We start from the raw sequence: 19,512 nt of genomic DNA, 5'->3' as shown, positions 1-19,512 counted from the left end.
AGCACTAAGACGATGATTGTGGCTATCACCACACAAATATTTTGCCATAATTAGCTTCAATTGTCATCTTGACACACTTGAGAAAAGGAAACCTCAGTTGAGAAATTGCCTTGTGGCCATGTGTGTGAGGTATTTTCTTAATTGCTAATTGGTATAGGAGGGCCAAACTCACAGTGGGTAGTTTCTTCCCTAGGTAAGCAGGTCTGAGCTTGTGTGTGTATGTATATATATACATGTATATATGGGTGTTTTATACACACACACATATATATTTATGAATAATATAGATAAATATAAATTGATATTTATATTTGTATAAAAAAATTTTAAAAGAAACAAAAGAAAACTGAGAACTAAAAGCACATTAAGTTGCCCCTTCTCTGACTCCTCAGCTTCATGGGTCACAAGACAAGGAGATTTCTGGAACCATCTTTAGAAGTTCCTCCCCTGAAAAATATTAGGATGCCTTTGGCCAGACCTATACTCCAAGGCACAGACAAAGGGGGCCCCCAATTTCCCAGTGAACAGGAGAGAAGAAAATCTTGAGACAGAAGATCAGGAAAAACAGCTGTTTATTCCAAAACAGAAAACAATATCACCCCACCACCACCACTGCCACCAAGTGCCAGATCTTCTTGCTATCCTCACCAGGAAGTTGAAGGTGGATCCAGCACTGGAAGGAAGAGTGGGGAGGGGAGTAAGAATGGGATTCAGAGGTATGCAGGGGCCTCTGATGTGGCACTTTTGATCTTGCCTCTGACACCCTCTCTGCAGCCCCCAACCAGAAGGGAGCATGTTTTCCTGTATGGCAATGCATGTCCTGCCCATGTCTGTTTGTGTGTTTACTGGGGAGCAGGGAGGGGTGGGGAAAGACTCAGAAAGCTAGGTCTGGAAACGTCGTGGTGATGGTGGGGGATGAGCAGAACAGGGCCTGCTAGACTACCCTCAAGACCTCTCCCCACTATGGCTTTATTGAGACAAGAGGTCAAGGCTTCAGGGTAAGGCAGGTGAATAGAGGGTGGAGGCTGTGGGGAGGGCAGATCCCAGGAAGGACTCAAGGCTAGGGTGGAGGGAAGGGAGGGAGGGAGAGAGAAAATGGGGCAAATAAAAGCTGAAAGCTCCTGAATCCCTCCAGTTCTGGGGGCTGAAGGAAGCTGTGTTCTGTGGGGGGTGTTAAGCTTGCTTGAAGGGAGGCCCTAGAATGGATGGGGATGGAGCATCTATTAGTTAGGAGACTGAAAACCTGGCACTGAAGTTGAGGAGGATTGGTGGCAACCTCCTACTTCCTTCAGCACGGTGAGAGCCCGGCACCATCCATCCCATCTAGGCTCTTGGCAAGAAGGGATGAGCACAGAGGCCAATATTTGGTTTGGGAGGGAGGTATAAGAGGGAGAGGGCGGCCCAGAGGAGGGAGAAGAGCCCCCCTCCTCACCTTGGGGGTTGGGAGGGGGGCATGTAGCCCTTTGAGAGTGGGGAATGGCCGCCCCTTGAAACATGGATATATATATATATATATATATATATATATATATATATATATATACAGAGAAGTGGGTGTGTTGGGGTTAGATTGTGCACTGGGTGTTAGGGACTCCCTGAAGCCCCTGGGTACTCCCTGGTATGTTAGGGAAAGGGATGAAGGAGCACCCTTGCCTTTTCAGGTGAAGGAAGCAGGGGTCAATGCTCTCAGGTACACCCATCCCAGGAACAGGCCAGCAAGTGGTTTATCAGCCGTGGCATCTTCCTATAGGCCAAGGTTCTCTAAAGAGAGTTTGGTCCAAGCTAGCGAGTTCTGATCCTGGTGGAGTCCAGGCAACAGGGATTGAGTGGGGTAGGGCAGTGATGTCATCCAAGGGCTGGGAAGCCCCACCTCTACTGCTGCTGTGCAGAGGTCACTGAGTTGACCCTGTCACCGATCAGATGGCTGGGTGAGGGACAGTGGCAATACAAGAAGAGTTTGGATGCACTCACCATTGGGCAGAAGGAGGCTGGCCAAAGCCAAGTCTGTAGGTGAAGCTGATCCAGGTATCTATGAGATCAGGAGTGAGGCAGTGACATAAACAAGAAGGGCCAGAATAGGGGTGACATTATCAGAGGGAGACAGCTGGCTCCACCCTAGTCCTTTGGAGGGAATGGGAAATGGCCTGTTGTGCTGGTTCCCCTGAAGGGAGGAACTGTAAATGCCATGAGACCCCAGAGGACAATTAAAATGTAGCCTGTCACAGCATTTGGATCCTAAGATGGTGGATTCTGGCAGATGGTAGACAATTGCCATGGGTCCTGGAAGATGAGGACACATTGTTCTAGATCCTGGGTGGTGGTGACACATGGTTTTACATGGATTCTGGGAGGCAATGGCACCATGGCTGAAGTGAACTCTGGGAAATGATGACATTATTTGTTGTCATGGATCCAGGGAAGTGATGGCAACCGCAGTTATGGTAGACTCCAGGGATGCTATCACTGGATCTCAGGGATCCTAGGTCATAGAGACACTGGGGTTAAAGTGGGTCCTGGGGCATGAAGACACCATTGGCTAGTATGGCTGCTTGGAGGCAATGACACCATGGTTACAGTAAATCCTGATGAATCATAATGGGGCATGATTGAAGTGGTCCTGGGAGGAGATAACACCGTGGCTCTCATGGGTTCTTGTATATGATAATTGTGACACTATTAGATGGATCCTGGGACGTGATGATACATGGTTTCATGAATCCAAGGACACCACAACTGGAGTGGATTTTATGAAATGGTGACATCATAGCTATGGTGGCCACTGACATAGCCACCACAAAAACATGGTTAAAGTGGATCCTGGGAGGTAACATTGCAATTATAAGGAATTATAAGAAATAGTGGCACGTTCATTCCTAATAAGTCCTGGTAGAGAGTGCCACAATGAGGCATAATGGACTTTGGAAGGTAAGGACATCATCAGTCATGGTACAGCCGGGGAGCCAAGGACACCATGCTAGTAGTGGCTCCTGAGAGATGAGGACAGCATGGTTCTGATGGATCCTGGGAGATGATGAGCATAGCATGGTGGTGATTGCTGGGATATCATGAAACCAGCATGGCTGTGATAGATCCTTAAAGATGAGGTGAGCATGCTGTGAAGGATGGGGGGAAGTGATGAGAACATATCTGTGATGGATCCTGGCACACAATGACAACATGTTGCAGTAGATCATGGGAGATAGTGATGACAACATGGATCCTAGGAGATAATGATACAATGTTTGTGAAGACTGTTAGGAGACAATGATGACGCCGTTAGTGGTGATAATTCCTGGAAGATGATGATATAGTAGTTGAGGTCTTATGGAATCCTGGGAAATGACATAGTTAACACTGGACTATATAGCTGTGCTATTATGAAAGGACACTGGGTGGCATTGCCAATGTCATTGGCAAGGTCAGCAGCACATATACCCCACCCTTCCCCTCAAAGAGAGATGGGAATTCTGTTGGCAGAATTGATTTCTTTAGATATGGCAGAAAGAAGTGATGCCAGCCTTTGACCCATCTATGATTCCCAGGATTTTAGAAGCCTCATGGATCAAAGTGGCATCCTGGGAGCTGAAGCTCATCCATGGGTGCCATCCCCAAGGACTCACTGCACAGGTCCAACCTTCCTGTAGAGAGGCTAGTAGACATCCTGTTGGCCATATCCCTGGGGTCATGGGAAGAAACCATGGAGCTTAGTTATAGGGAAGCAAGATAAGAACTCTGACGATGTAATTACTACCATTGGTCATTTGGAGTGATGACCACCTCTGAGAAGAAAACTCTATGATGATGTCCAGGCAATGGAGGCTGTCACCACCAGCTTCCTGCATACAGATCACTGTCTTGGCATCCCCAGTGCTGACACCCCTCATATTACATCTCAGGACAGGCTACTTTCTCTGGCATCTTCCTAGGTGGTCTTAGGCTGGACATGTACAACTTTCTCATGGCATGGCACAGCAATAGAGGTGTCTTCCTGGTGTCATTTCCAAGTGGGTGATAACTGGTGGTCATGCCACAGAAGGACCTCTTCCTGGAGCAGTTCCAGGAATAGGTGGTCATTTCTGGTAATGACATCATATGAAGAGGCACGGTCCCTGTGATGGCGCCATCGGGCAAGGCACCTATTCTGGTGATGGCATCACAGGAGGGAGGCAGAATCCTGTGACAGCATTGTGGAAAGGAGGCCTAATCTTTAGTGAGGACACTTTAGTGAGGGCATGGTCCCCTTCAATGTGTCCCAGGAAAATGGCTTTGTCTGTAGTGGTGGCATCATGGAATGGAGGCATCTTCTCCTTGGTAGAGAAACATCTTTCCTGTGATAACAATTGCTAGAGGCTTCGGATGATATCAAGAAGTTTTGAGAAGTATGAGATTTGTCTCTGTAATGACATTGTAGGAAGAAATATTTGTTTCTAGAGATGATGGGATGAGACAAGGCATTGCCTGTGGTGACATCACAGGAATGGAGTCTCTGTGGTGATGTCATGCAAAATGGACACAGCCTTTAATGATGACCTCTTCCTCTGTGGTGACCTCATAAGAAGGAGGCTTAGTCCCTGCAACGACATCATAGAACACAGACATATTTGCTAGCGATGACCTCATGTATAGGCCTCTTCCTCTGGAATGACATCATGGGAAGGAAGCCTTGGTTCAAACAGTGACAAAGTTGGAGGAGAGATCTCATCTACTATGACATCCCAAAAGGAGGCATGGTCTCCAGTCCAAGGGCCCATCTGGTCTCAGACCCTTGGTGTGTACGATAAGCCTGTGATGGAGATCTGGCCTGGGAGGAGGGGGCCTCAGAAGCCACAACCCCGGCTCTCCAACCCGGCCTCAGACAGTCACTTCATTCTTACTGGCAGTGCGCAGGTGCTGGGGCAAGTGGTGGCCAGGAATAAACTGCAGCTGCTCCAGGGTGCCCTGGCGCTGGAAGGGTGGCCTTCGGGCCAATGTGCCCCCACCCCCACCCGCATCGGACATCCAAGCTGGCTGAGGAGAGCCGTGAAGGGCATGGTGATGGTGGGCATGCAGGCCTGATGGAGGCAACCCATGCAGTGGTGTGGGAGGACCCCCAGGCCCCAGCAGTAGGTTGGAGTGTGAAGCTGCCAGGCTGGCCCGGGTGGTAGGATCTGGGGGGAGTGCGGGACTTCGTGGGGGTGACAGCAGGTGCTCTCGACTCTGGCGAAGGGCATCCGGTGAGGAGAGCAGCAGGTGTTCCTGAGATACCAGGCGAGCTCGAGGCAACGTGAACTCATAGCGGGAAGCTCGACCGCCATCACCCAGCAGGTGCTCCTGGGACATAACCCGCCGAGGGTTGGGTGCTGGTGCCAGGCCCAGCTCCTCGGGACCACCCCAGCCATCCATGCGGTAGCCACCTCCAGTGCCTGGCCTCCGGAGTGCATGCAAGGGCAGTGTCCCTCGAGGCATCTCCAGATGTCTGCGCTTCAGGTAGGCTTCATCCAGATCTTTCTCAGCTGGAGGAAAAAAGACAGAAAGATTCCTTGACAACCCAGAGCCTTCCTTTTCCAGCATCCTTACCTAAAACCCAAGAAGCACCCAGGAGTCCTTAAAGTTTGGTCAACAAGAGTCACCAAACTACACAGGGTATGGTGGTTCACACTTGCAATCGCAGCAATAGGAAACCTGAAACAGGAAACCTGAAAATTCACCTGGGCTGCATAATGAGTTCCAGGACAATGTGGGTTACAAAGCAAGACTCTGTCTCAGAACAATAAAATTAAACGCAAATAAACAAAAACCTGACCCAACCCAAAATATCTCAGGTAATATGGAAACAAGTAGGAAAAAAGCTGGTAGGAAGATTGGAACCTTTTGCCCCATTCCCCACCCCCACTGCTGACTGCGGTGCCAAAGGAAACCCTGGGGACCGTTGACCCCGGCTCACCCAGTCTCTTGAGGGAAGAGTATCGATTCAGTTCTGATTTCACAGCGGCCTCGTAGGAGGGGGGAAGATGAGAGAGGTTGTGGAAGGATCGGGAGCAGGACAGCGTGGAGTAGTGCAGGGAGGGGCTGGGTGGTGGCATGGCACGCCAGTCTGTGGTAGGGGGAAGATGAAGTCAGTGCAACTCCCCTTCCTCAGACTCAAACTCTTCTCCATCAGACCCAGTGACTCAGAGCCCAGCTCTCCCCATCAGACGCAGGGATCCAGACCCTAGCCCCTCTCCCTCAAGCCCAAAGGTCCAGATTTCATCTCTCCCTCAGATACAGGAATCCAGATCTTACCCCCTCCCCACTGAGACCCAGCTGATCTTTGCTTAAGCCCAGGAATCTGAGCCCCAACCCTCTTCCCTCAGACTCAAGAGTTTATACCCCCAGCCCTCCTCCCTTAGGCTTAGGATTTCAAACCCCAGCCCTCCTCCCACAGCAAACAGGTGGGACCCAGCCCCCCTTTGTCGTACCCACGGGTCAATGCTCTAACCATCCTCCCTCAGATCTACTAATTCAGGCTCCAGCCCTCCTCCTTCAGAGGTCTAGGGCTTGGGGGGTGAGGATCTGGGGTTCTAGTCTACAAAAGCTTCAACCTTTAGGAGTCCCTCCTTTTCCACCACAGTGGACAGGATTGTGGTTGAGGATGAAATCACATTCCAGGTTGGGGGCCGCTGGCATTTGTTAGCACCCACTGAATCCTGGCCCCAGCTGGGGATGCATTCCACGCATCTTCCCAAAACTTGACAGGAAGGAGATCCACCATTTCCGGTGTCCTCTCGAGGACACTGCAGCTGCCTTGGTGGCCAGCCCCACGCGAGCACCGGCTCACAGGGGTCTTACTGGGGCTCCACCCAGCACCAGGCTGGGGCTGCCCACAGTGGGGCCTGAAGGACCCCGATTCTCAGGGCGCCTCGGCCCTCTGCGTACCCAGTGTGGCAGCACGGTGCTTGGGGCTGTTGACGTTGTAGTGCAGGTTATCTAAGGGACCGAGAAGGGAGGTGACACGTCACTGTCATCGCCATTCCAGCTAGTATTCCTTCCCGGAAGTGTATCACTTCTGGCTCTCAGTTCAGTACAGCCCCCACCCACTCACAGGTCGACTTATTCTCTTGGCCCCCTTGGGGAAACAGAGGATGGGGGCTCAGAATCATGAAGGGGGGGAATGAGATGTCCCTTTTCTACATTCACTCCAATACCCAGGCTAGAAATCTGGTGGTCTTCATACTATCTCCTTCTCTCTCACCATTCAGGCCTGATGGCCCCTCCTGACCCACATCTCTGCCTTGACCCACACCCTCCCTCTGAAATCACCAGATATGCCTCCTGTTTGCCATCTTCCCAGTCCACATTAAGGCAGGAAGACCCACAGTGGCTCCCTCTCCAGCACTCAGATGCCTCCCATGGTTCATCCCCTACAGGAAAAGTGGAATATAGGGGTGGTGTCTGAGGTTTGCCACAGGGCTTTTGCACATTCTGCAATGCTGGTTTCAATGCCTCAAATCTCTTCCTTCCCTCTTGGTCTGAAGAATGAAACCTCCCTCAAGATCTATGTTGAGGCTTCATGCAGTAGCTCATGCCTGCAACCCCAGCACATGGGAGGCTGAGGTAGGAGAACTGCCGTGAATTCAGGGCCAGCCCAGAGTTCCAGGGTAGCCTGGGGCACAATGTGAGACCTTGTGTTGGAAAAAAAAAATTAAACCAGTTGTTGGTGGCACACACCTTTAATCACAGCACTTAGGAGTCAGAGACAGGCGGATATCTGAGTTTGAGGCCAGCCTGATCTACAGAGTGAGTTCCAGGGCAACCAGGGCTAAATAGAGAAACCCTGTCTCGAAAAGAAAGAAAGAATCTGATGCTGTGACACAAGCCTGTAATCCCTAGCACTTGAAAGATATAGAAAGAAGAATAAGAGGTTCAAGTTCCACTACATAGGGCCTTGGAAGCCCAGCCTGGACTACACGAGACCTATCTGAAAACAAAACCAAACACAAACAACAAATAAAATTCAATAACAAGGCAGTCCCCACAAAGACCTAGTTAGAATGCCCTCCATTATTGCTATTGAAAAATCATGTCCCTCCACCCTGACCTTCCGTTACTACACAGGCTATACCCAAGTCTTCTGAAGCTCTTTTGCCTCTTATCTCTTCCATTAACATGGGTCACAGATTCAGAACACAGTTCTTTTTTTTTTTTTTTTTTGGACAGGGCTTCACCGTGTGCTGGCTGGCCTGGAACCCACATAGATCTCTACCTCCCTCTGCCTCCCGTGTGCTGGGATTAAAGGTGTGGCTTTCTTCTTATCTTTTGCCAGACTGGAGATGGAACCCAGGCCCTGTGCATGCTAGGTAAGTATCCTACCACTAAACCACATTCACAAGCCCTCATTGTTGAATTCTAGGCAAATGCTCTACCCTGAGTTCCATTCCTGCAACACTCGTGGGTTCTAGCCCTGAGCTGCACCTCTACACTTTGGTTTTCTTTCTTCTTTGTCTTTTTTTTTTCCCTGTTTTTGGTTTGTTTGTCTTTGTTTTTTGTTTTTTACAGGATTTCTCTGTAATCCTGGCTGTCGAGAAACCCTCTCTATAGACCAGGCTGGTCTTGAACTCAGAGGTCTGATTGCCTCTGCCTTCCTAGTGCTGGTACTGAAGGTGTGTACCACCATTACCTAGACTTCCCTTGGTTTTCTGAGATAGGATCTTGCTATTTAACCCAGACTAACCTCCTCTTTAAAAAAAAAATATGTGCTTTGGTGTTTTACCTTTGTGTATGTTTCTGTGAGGGTGCCTAGAACTGGTGGTAGAGTTGTGATCTGCCATGTGGGTGCTGGGAATTGAACTCAGGTCCTCTTAACCATCTTAGCTATCTCTCCAGCTCCTGGCTTTCAACTCTTGATTCTCCCTGCCTCAGCCTTCACTCAGAATTCTGGGATTATAGCTATGTGCTTCAACATCTATTTGTCTTCCACTCATGTTTGAATTCTCCCTGCTCAAAATACCCCAATAGTTTCCTATTAACTTCAGAACAGAGTACTCTAGCTAAGCCTGAAGAAGTTTAGAACTCCAAGCTGTTCATGGTCTCAGGTCTGAGAGCCTCATTAGTTCTGCTGCAACCATCCAGAGTACCTGTAGCTGAAGTTACTCTTTGCTCTGAGACAAGCCACACCCTTCTACCCTCTCTCATTTCATGGCTCAATAGGACCAGAACTTTTCCTGTTCACTGTGACCTTTGGGACTTCTCTGAGAATGAGCAGGATGGGTATTGAAGGAAGAAATGAAAGGTTCACAGCTGATGGATGGAGACTGGAGTGGGACCAGGGCATCAAGGTAGGGGGTGTCCTATGGGGAGGAAAGAGCCACAGGGACGAGGGCACGGCCAGAGATGAGTTAGCATCTGTCACTTGCACTTACCTAGGTTGGAGGGCTTCATGGTATTGTAAAGGTTCTTGGGTGTCCTGGGAGGCATGCTCTCAGGGCCCCCTAGCCCTGGGGTCAGAGAACTGCTTCGGGCCCGGTCTGGGCGGGTGGCAGGTCCTGCTTGATGCCTCAGAATGTCCACCAGAGCTCTGAAAATGGCAGAAGGATGGAGGGGTAGCCAGGGACAGGGTGGGAGGGAGATGAGGAAAGGCCCAGGTCTCTTTACCCCTCCTCTCCTCTTTAGGGAATCTTAAGTGCAGAGATATGTTCCATCTTTGGCTATGCATCTTTTATTGTCAACCTTTCTAGGCCATATTTCCTGCTTAACGTATTCCTTCAAGAGCCCCCTCAACAGCCTCTTGGGTGCCCTTGCCCCACCACAAACTATGACCTTATTACTGTTCCTCAGGTAGCCAGCCTTCCTGGTTGCAAGAAAAGATGTACTACTTGTTCACTTAGGCAGACCTCAAACCTTTTTGAACTTTTTTCCTCCTTGAAATCTTTCAAAGTAGACATTGAAATCCAATACATTGCCAGTAAGCTCACTGCTCAGGACCTCTCCCACCTGGAAATCTCAGCCATTGTCTCCTGGTCTGCAGCTGCAGTCCCTGCCTCTCCTCTGTCCTCACATACATCCTCAAGGCTATACACTGGGCTATATCCATCTCTAGTGGCTCTTCATAGCACACAGAAGAAAAGCATCCCCTGCCTGCTCGTCCTCAGACACAAACAGGCTCCTGTACAAACAGGACCACTCCCCAATATGCCTGTTCTCTCTGCCTGGAAGGACCTCACAGCCACCTGCCTAGCTCTGCTTCTTCTTTCCTTCAGGGTCCACCTCAGACAGACTCTTTCTGATAGGTCATGAGCTAAACCAATCCCTCCCCAAAGCAACCCTCCTCCCCTTAGCTCTTTACATCCCTTTCCTTGGCTGTTTACACTGGTTTGTTTTCTTCACAGCAGTTGTCAATATCTAGAGTTAAGTTGCATATGGGCTTGCTGGATCCACCACAAACATTTAAAGAGCTAGGCCTCTACATGAATCAGTTCAGTTAATCTTCTTTAAGTCCAAATAAATGGAGTCTGCTCTTAGCCTTATTGTCTATGTGAGGAAATTGAGACACAGAGGTTAAGAAATGGAGCCCATCATCACATAGACCACAGGCAGAATACTTGGGCTTAGGAGACAGGCTTATCCAGAAAGGTAGAACTGTTCTTGCGTTCTTTATCTCTAGCTCCTGGCCCACAAAGCGCTTAAGAAATATTGGTTGAATGAATGATCTCTCCCTTCACAATTCTTTAAAGCCTGGTGCTTCCGTAGCTTCTGTTCTCAGGTCTCAGTTACTTCCCACCACTAACTCGGACCCCACCCATTCGAATAGCCACGCCCAACAGTTCCACCTCTACTACGGGGCCCCGCCCCCACCAAGCCACTCTAATGGCCCAAACCACACTCCCAAGCAGGTTCCTGGACCTCTCATTGTTTAAGCCCTGCCCCTTAATCAGTTTTTCCACCTCCCAGCATCAAGGCACCGCCTCCATCAGATTTTTCTGCTCTACGGTGCCTGAACTCCAGGCACCCTCCTGCCCCTCCAGTCTCAGCGCACACCTACCTGGGTACATTGATCTCCCGGGGCGCCCTGGGCGCACGCGATGCCTTGCTGAAGGCCACTTTGGCACCGACGCCCACTGCCAGGGCGAAGCTGATGACTCCGCACACCACGTAGGCCGTGCTGCCCCCCGGGCCCTCGCCCCCGCGTCCCCCAACGCCCCCAGCCCGACCCCCTTCCAGCCACCCTGCCTGGCCTGGCCCTGGTCCCCCGCCCGCACCCCCAGCGCCCCCGGCGCCTCCGGCCAGCGGCGGGGGCGTGGTGGCCCAGCGTGGCGTGTCGTAGTTGGAGCAAGAGGCCTGCGCCAGACGCATGTGGCGGTGCTCGCAGCAGAAACGGTAGTGGCACGTTCCGCAGCAGAAGCGGTAGGAGCCGGTGCTGCAGTTGAAGGTGGCGTCGTACTGGCCCATGACATCGTAGTAGCCATGGCAGAGCTCGGCCGGAGGAGGCGCCCGTGCCGCTGCGCCCGCGCCACCGGTGGGACTGGTCTTGGTGGCGTTGGCGCCGGTGCCCACCGCGCTCCCGCCAGCCGCCAGAGCCCCGGTCAGGCGCCGCAGGTGCGCGAGTAGCGCCGGCAGCGGGCCTGGGGCCCCCGCGCCCGTGTCATTGGATGGGCGGGCTCCCGCCGGGCCCGAGGCGGAGACCAGCAGGGCGACGGTCCCGAGCAGCAGCAGGGCCGGCATGGTGTGCACTGGGACGCCAGGCTGCGGATCCCGGAGCCGAACTGCAGGAGTGGAAGGGGAGGGCGAAAGGAGCGACGAGAGGGGGCCTCAGAGGAAGAAAAGAACCGAGGAGGGGCCTGCAGAAGTTGTAACAAAGGGAGAACTTGACTGAGAGGAAGATGTGGAAGCAGAGGGCGGAGGTGGGGAGTTGAGGAAGAAGTGTGGGAGCGGGGTGACCCGAAGTCAGAGACCCGCAGAGCCCAGGAAAAAGGGAAAGAAAGGGAGGAGGGAAAGAGGAGAGAGGGAAGGAAGGAGGAGGAAGAGGAAAGAAAGGAGGAGTAGGGGAGAGAGATGTGGGGTGTGAAACAGCAGGATAGTAGAAGAGACAGGAGAAGGGAGAAGTGGAGAAGGAAGGGGGGAGAGAGAGAATATGAAAATTAGTTGAGCGCTAAACCACAAAAGTAGTGCCCTGCTCTCAACATGGATCCTAGGACCCTGGTGTGAGCGGTCAGCACACATTTTTGCCCTATGTACCTGTAGAACAGCTGACCGACATGTGATACCCGTGCGTAATAACCTGAGATGCCTCCTGGTACCGGTTTAAAAAAAAAAAAAAAAGGAAGCCAGGAATGGTGACACATGCCCGTAATCCCAGCACTCAGGGGTGGAGGCGGCCAACCTGAGCCCCAGGCTTGAGTTCCAGGACAGCCAAAGACCAATAGGGAGACAAACAAACAGAGGAACGTTCTCTTGGCAGTGGGCACGCAGCCTAGTTAGGGACTACTGGCTTACAGCGATTTGGCTTTCAGTTCTCCAAACATGCCTAACCTTTCACGCACATGTGCACACACACGTGCAAGCGCCCGTTTCACATACAAAGTGTCACTGCTGTTCACAGTTTTGGAAAAAACACATTTGATGTGGGGGTGATGAGAAGAGAACTAGGACCAGGAGGTGGGTCAGAAGGGCAGGGCTTCTAGCTGTCGCCATGACAACAGTCCAGGCAGGTCAGGAACAGGCCAGAGTGGGCAGAAGATATGGGGGTGGAGAGACAGCCTGGTAGGGAGCCCGGAGATGATGTGAGCAGGAGAGGCAAACCCCATCACCAGGCAGGATTAAGCAGTTCAAAGCCAGGGATGGAGGCAGAGGCAGGCTGGGTGTTCCTCCCCCTCAGCGACTCCCCTGCTTCTTCAATGGCATCTTGACAAGCCCAGGGAGACAGCTTCCCAGAGGCTGAGATCAAAGGCTGTGCCCAGTATGTGGACAGGAACTCCTTCTGGAAACAAGCCTTGATTCATGCCTGAAGGCCCTGACCACCTTCCCTGAACTGTCAGGAGCATCAGGGATGAAGCCTTGAACAAGCTCATAGGTTCCTGTGGGTCTGGGGTTGACATTCTAGAAAGAAGAGGGAGTTGCTAGACAGAAATGTCACATGGCTTCACCCTGCCAAGGAGGAACACTGAGGAGTGACAGCACTGTAGGGAGTGATGCAACAGAACACTGAGAAGTGACAGAGCTGTGGGGAGTAATGCAACAGAACACTGAGAAGTGACAGAGCTGTGGGGATTGATGCAGCAGAAGAGGGGGGAGGGATTGGGGTGTATTTAAATAAACATCATTAGGTGATTTTATAATTTGTTCTGTTCACTGTGCGTGTGTGTGTGTGTGTGTGTGTGTGTGTGTGTGTGTAGTCATGGTCAACCAAAAGCTGAGGTAGGGAAGATGGTGTTTGGGTGCTGGGGTTCCCCAGGATTTAGCTATGCCTCTTATAACATGGAGTTTCAACTTTTTAAAAAATTTATTTTATTTTATTTTAACAAAGTCTCATTCTGTAATCCAGGCTGGCCTGTAACTCACTATGTAGCCTGGGTTAGCTTCAAGCCAATGAATGATTAATTGATTCTCTTGCCTCTGCTTCCCAAGTGTTGGAATTACAGGTATATGGATGCATTCTCTGTCTCTCTCTTTCTTCCTCTTTCCCTCCTTCCCTCCTTCCTTCCCTTTCCCCTTCTTTCATCCCCTCCTCCTCTTTCCTCTCCTCCCTTCTCCTTTACATTTGCTTGGTTTTATTAGAATAAAGTCTGTGGAACCTGTGCTGGCCTCAAACTCACCATGTAACTAAGGCTTCCCTAAGTTCGATCTCTTCCCTGAACTCCAGCCTAGAATATTTCGCTGCTTACTGGATGCTCTCACATTGATTATTAAAGGGTACCTTGAAAGTGGCTTGGCTTACACAGCTGAAGAGTGTGGCGAAATCAAATAGTCATATGTGGTAGCATAGGTCTGTCATTCTGTCTGCTTGGGATGCTGAGACAGGAAGATCACACACTCAAGACCTGCCCAAGTACATAGTAAATTCAAGGCCAGCCCAGCCAGCTTAGCAAAGACCCTGACTCAAAGAGACCTGGGTACCTAGAGCATTTCCATAGCATGCTTGAGGCTAAAGGTTTTATCACAAGCACCACACACAGATTAATTGTAAATTACCATAAGAGCCAACAAGTCCACTCCTTTGTGGTTATTCCCCAAAATCTAAACACATATGACCACAAAAATACATGAATGAAACTCCATAGTATCTCTGTTAATAACAGACAAAAAGAAGGAAAGAGTGTTGGCTACAGGTGTTGGTAAACAGATGAATGGATAAACAAACATGGTAATCCATAAGAAGACTATTACTCAGCCTTGAAGAAGAGTCACACTGATAGTATGCATGCTACAACATAGATGAGTCTTGAGGACATTGTTCTAAGGGAAAGAAGCCAGGCATAAAGCATCACACAGTATATGACCTTACTTATATGAAATATGCACACTAGGCAAACCCATGCAGACAAAAATCCTCTTTATTATTTCTGTCTTGTAGTTAGAAGGAAGGGCAGATCCTTTTGGAGTGATGAAGATGTTCTGAAACTAGGGCAGACAGGACGGCTCAGTGGGTAAAGCTTGCTGCTAAGCTTGACAATCTTGATTGGGCACCTGGGTTCCAGATAGTGGAAGGTGAAAAACTGAGTCCCAAAAGTTGTTCTCTGACCTCTATATGTGAACCATGGTGTGTGTACATGCATGTATATATGTATGTAATTAAAAGAGAACGTTCTGGAACTAGATAGCAGAGATCATCACACAACATGAGGAATATGCCAGACATTAGTAAATTTTATGTGTGTTTTACCACATTAAATATTTTTGTTTATTTGTTTTTGACACAGGTAGCCTTGGCTGGCCTGGAATTTATTATGTAGACCAGCTTGGCTTGAGCTCATAGAGATCCACCTGCTTCTGCTTCCCAAGTTCTGGGATTAAAATTGTGCCACTACATCCAACTATGTTTTGCCACAATTCTTTTAAAAGTGGAGCAAGGCATGGTGGGCTCATGCTTCTCATTCAACTTCTTCCAGCACTTGGGAAGCAGAGGCAGGAAGGTCAAGAGTTCAGAGTCATTCTTAGCAAATTCAAGCTTAATCCTGGCTAAATGAGACCCCGGCTTTAAAACAAACAAAGAAGCAAACAAAAATGGGCCGACAACATCAACATCTTTCTTGTTCAGACCAAGTCTTAGCTTCTTGCCTCACTAAGTCAATCTTAATTCTAACCTGGGGTGCCCACCCTTTCCTTTTCCTCTAGGCCAGTGGTTTTTAATCTTCCTAATGCTCTAGTTTGCTATAGTCCCTTTGCTATAGTTCCTCACATTGTGGTGACCCCCACTGTAAAATTATTTTTGTTGCTACTTTGTAACTGTAATTTTGTAAGCATATCTATGCTTCCTAAATGATCTTAGGCAACCCACAGAGGGGTTGCAACCACAGGTTGAGAACCAGTGACATAGGCCTTTCCAGGGTCATGCCCAAGGACTTTCTACTTTCCTTTCCATAGCACTTGCTGTTGACTTGTTGGGCAGATCCCAGCTTGGCAGCCTCCCTCCCTTTAACACCACTCACCTATAATCAAAATGGCCCCTGACCCACTGGGGTTACCTGCCCTGTCTTCTGAAGCTCTTGTTCATTTGTCACAGGATGCACACATGGCCTTGCACCTTTCATGCTTAGACTAGAATGTCCACGAAGTTGGATAATTTGAGCTACATCTTTGCTGCCTCTTCCACAGCATTCAGAACCAGTATCTGACACACATAAATGCTCACGGAAACATTTACATCTTGGAGAGGCTGCTATCTGTACTCCCCAACCCTCAGGTAAGAACAAAATTCTAAGAGGTCCTATTGATTGCCTAAACCTCACAGTGCTTAGACTCTGGGGCTAGGTGCTGAGCCTCGGTCTCCAGGAACTAGTCTAGATGCTTTATTCCACACAGAGAGAAGGGGGCAAGACACCTAGAGACCCAGCTGCGTCTGAGGGTGGCAGACACAGCCATGTCGGTTCCTTCATTCTTTGAGCACTGACATGCACAATGGGAATCTGGTTGGAATAATAAAGCCATCTGGGCTGATGGGGTGGAAGGCAGCTGTCTCCCTTGCTCAAAGGCTGGGAGTTGACAGAGGACAACCATCTGCAGATGCAGCAGCCAGTGCAGACACTGGAGACCAGGGGACCAGGCTTCTGTTTCCCTCACACAAGAGTGCTCAGACTCACAACAGAACTGATAACATGAAACAGACAACAGGACGCCTAAGCTGTGGCCCCAAAGCAAGAACACTCAGTGTCAGCCTAGTGATGCACCCATACGCCCTTCCAGAGCATGTGTTTGAGTGTGTGTGCATGCACATACACATATCACTCTATATGGACACACAAGCATTTGGACACATTTTAACCATCAGTGTCCAAGACTCAGATGTCAAGGCACTCTAGAGACATTACATCCCTAGAGCAGCTTCCTGCACTGGTGCAGGCAGGCAGGCAGGCAGGCAGGCAGGCAGGCAGGCAGGCAGGCAGGCAGGCATCCACACTCGTCTTAGCTCTGTCATGCAGACCTGTAGGTGCACACTCACTCTGGCCCAGCTGTGCACAGTCTGCAACTGGCTTGTGAGAACTCCTGCCCCGCCTCCATCCCCTACTCCGCCCTCAACCCTACACCGGCCCCCGACCTCTACTTCTCACTCACAAGGCAACGTCCTCCTCCATAGGCGCACGTTGGAGGGGATGGGTGGAAAGGGAGGCCCCAAACCCCGGGTGCACCTTGCTTGGTTCTCAAATCCAGCTCAGGACTTGAGAGACACAGGTACAGAGAAAGGGAGCCAGGCTGGGGAGAGGAAACCCCCAAGAAGTCCCATCCCATTCCTGACGGGGGTAGAGAATTTTGGCTAGGAAGGCGGAGAAGAGTGCCTTCTGAGGGTCCTTGCAGGATACAGCAGCAGGTTGGGGGAGGCGTGGTGAGGGTGCCTAAGAACCCAGAAAGGGAGAGAGGAACAGGATCCAGGAAGAGTGGAACACAGAATCAAAGAGGAATAAAGAGACAACCCGCCAGGGAAGAGACAGAAACCCAGAGAAGGTGCTAACGGAAGAACGGGTAGTGGTGGGAAATAGACTGAGAAAGAGAGAGTGGGAGACCCAGAGAGAGGAACAGAGGCCCCGGGGGTGGGGAGGAAGAGAGAGCGAGAGAAGTGAGACCCAGAGATGGGGAGGGCATAACCAATAAAGGACCAGAGTCTCTAAACTGTGGGGTCTGCTGCTGGCGGCTGCGGAGGTGGTAGGGGGAGGGCGGAACATTGCAGAGGCTAGAGAGCATGTGGAAGGGGTTCCTAGGAATCTCAGGGATTAGAAAGGCAGTTTTGAGGTAGGAATGAGGAAAGCAGGCAAGATTGGGGACCTGCAGAGGAAGCAGAGGGAGAGGAGGGGATCGAGTCCTGGCTACCCGGACACCGGGAAAGATTCCGCAAATCGCTGCCAGGGACCGAGTGGATAGACCACATGTAGCGCTATGTCTAGGGTCTTTGCCTAGAGAATACGTCCATCCTCTTCTCAGGACCCCTGCCTCCATTCAGCCAGCTGTTTTCTCTCTTTCTAACCTGGCTTTGCCGTCGGGTCCCGGTTTCTGTTTCTCTGCATCTCTGTCTAGGGTTCCGTCCTGAATCTCTGTCTGGGGCCTCCATCCTCAGCTTCCCCCGCCTGAATCTGTAATCTCCACACCTAGTTCCTCTCTTAGAGGCTCTCAATCTCTGCGTGTCTGTCCCGGGCTTCTGTCCCTTCTGAGTGTCTGATCCCCATCACTACGCTGTCCCCCGCCTTTTAAGCCCCCCACTCGTAAGCAGGGTGGGTGGGGGGCGCTGCGGAGGGAGCTGTGTGTTCCCGGCGCAAAATAGACTCCCGTTGCCATGGCGACGCGAGCGCGGCCTCGAGACGCAGGCTTCAGGCTGGGTGTGCGGAGGGGACACCTGGATCCGGAAGGCGGGGGCCGGGGCTCCGACGCCCGTGTCCCAAAGGGCTCCGGAGGATGGCTGGGACTCCTAGGTCCCCGGGGAGGTTGTACTGGGGTAGCGACTGGTGCTGGGCCTTTTGGGAGGGGGCTGGGCTGTCAGAATCCCGCGGTGGTGGTGGGGGGGTGAGTCTGATTGTCAATAGGGTCGGACTGGCCCTTGCATCCCTGGCGGAAACAGGGTGTTTTCAAGGACCCCCAGGCTGGGGAAGGAGTCTGCGAATCCCGGATGAGGGTTTGACGCGGTGGAGGTGGAGGGGCGTCTGTAGAGTTTCAGCACTCTGACATCCTAGGGGCTGCAGAATTCTGCATCTTGGGCGAGTACGGACCACTAAACAGAAACTAACCATGCCATCTATCCATCCGTTCACATACTTGTCTCTTCCTCTCCATCCCCCCACCCCGTGCCTCAGTTTATCCCTCCTCATAAGGTAAGGATGCGCTCACCTCACTTTCCGGATGCGGGACCCTCAGGGAATCGGGGGTGGCAGCGTGGGGGCCAGCCAGAGGAGGCAGAGAGAGCGCGTGTCTGCCAGCCAGCGGGGCTGGGCGCGCGCGCGCTGATGGGGGTGGGGGCGGCAGGCAGCGTTGCGGGGACCCTGGCCGGCAGCTCTGTCTTGTGCAGATGCGCACCGGCCCCAGTGCAGATGTGGCTGCTGCCAGCCCTCGCCTGTGTCTTGCGCCGGCTTGGAGCTCAGAAAAGGCGCCTCCCCCACTCCACTTGCAGGAGACCCCACTTTCTTCCTACCACAGACCCCTGTAGCCCTGTGATGCCCCCTCAAACCCAATAATGGTTCAGTCCTCAGTCACATCAATGTTTATTCTCTAAGATCGGGTCCCAGTTGTGACATTCTTTCCCCCTCCTTTTCCCGCTTTGTGAAGTGGCCCGGGGCCCAGCCCCGCCTTCACCTTTCACTTAGCCAATTCCCACCCAGCATCCAGGAGTCTTATTTGCATTTCCGGGACCAGATGCCCAATCGGAAGACAAAACCACACCTCCTCTCCCACGGGGGCGGTTCTCCTGGACTGCACCACTCTCGGGATTCAGGGATGAAGGAAAACGCATCCATCAAAGTCTAGGTGACAAAGAGGGTGGGTCCTTCCCTAAAGTTAGGGCCTGGAGTTCAGCAACAGGGAGCTCTTGCCTTGGAAGAGGCCTAGCAGTCTGGTGTCTGGGACTGGATCCTTAATGATCTTCTGGATTTGCAGGCAGAGGAGGTTGGGAAGTCAAGTTTCATCTCTGTGATGAACATCTGAGGAGCACCTCTTTGCCTCTTCATCATCATCTCCGTTATTATTCTGACAGCATCTCTTCTCCAGTTGACCACTTGAAAGTTTTCTTAGTGGCCTCTTCCTCACACTTGCCCGGTTGAGCTAAATCCTCGCCATCATAGTCTTCTCTGTTGCCTTGGACCACCAATGGTAGATTTCTGTGCTTTGGGTTCTCTTGCCTGTATGTTCCCCTTCTTCACTAGTCTC

The 19,512-nt window shown here is 51.2% G+C and overlaps 1 protein-coding gene across 5 annotated transcripts; it reads right to left on the bottom strand.

Moving 5' to 3' along the window:
• Window positions 1–555: 555 nt before the first annotated feature.
• Window positions 556–18,888, bottom strand: Shisa7 (shisa family member 7). Of its 5 annotated transcripts, none has more exons than XM_021657315.2 (6): window positions 18,481–18,888; window positions 10,997–11,823; window positions 9,378–9,532; window positions 6,895–6,945; window positions 5,924–6,073; window positions 556–5,492 (listed from the first exon to the last, which is right to left on the bottom strand). In XM_021657315.2, the coding sequence occupies exons 2-6, from the start codon at window positions 11,674–11,676 to the stop codon at window positions 4,852–4,854; spliced, it is 1,677 nt and encodes a 558-aa protein (XP_021512990.2). In that variant the 5' UTR covers window positions 11,677–11,823; window positions 18,481–18,888; the 3' UTR covers window positions 556–4,851. The 5 variants fall into 5 exon arrangements, with proteins under 5 accessions (XP_021512990.2, XP_021512991.2, XP_060223112.1 ...); XM_021657316.2 differs by having other exon boundaries at window positions 10,997–11,818; XM_060367129.1 differs by having other exon boundaries at window positions 10,997–11,792.
• Between the last annotated feature and the right edge of the window lie 624 nt (window positions 18,889–19,512).

This window comes from Meriones unguiculatus, chromosome 14, assembly GCF_030254825.1.
Source record: "Meriones unguiculatus strain TT.TT164.6M chromosome 14, Bangor_MerUng_6.1, whole genome shotgun sequence".
NCBI lineage: Eukaryota > Metazoa > Chordata > Mammalia > Rodentia > Muridae > Meriones > Meriones unguiculatus.
Note: the sequence above shows the minus strand (reverse complement) of the source record. Positions and strands in the feature narration are given on the sequence as shown.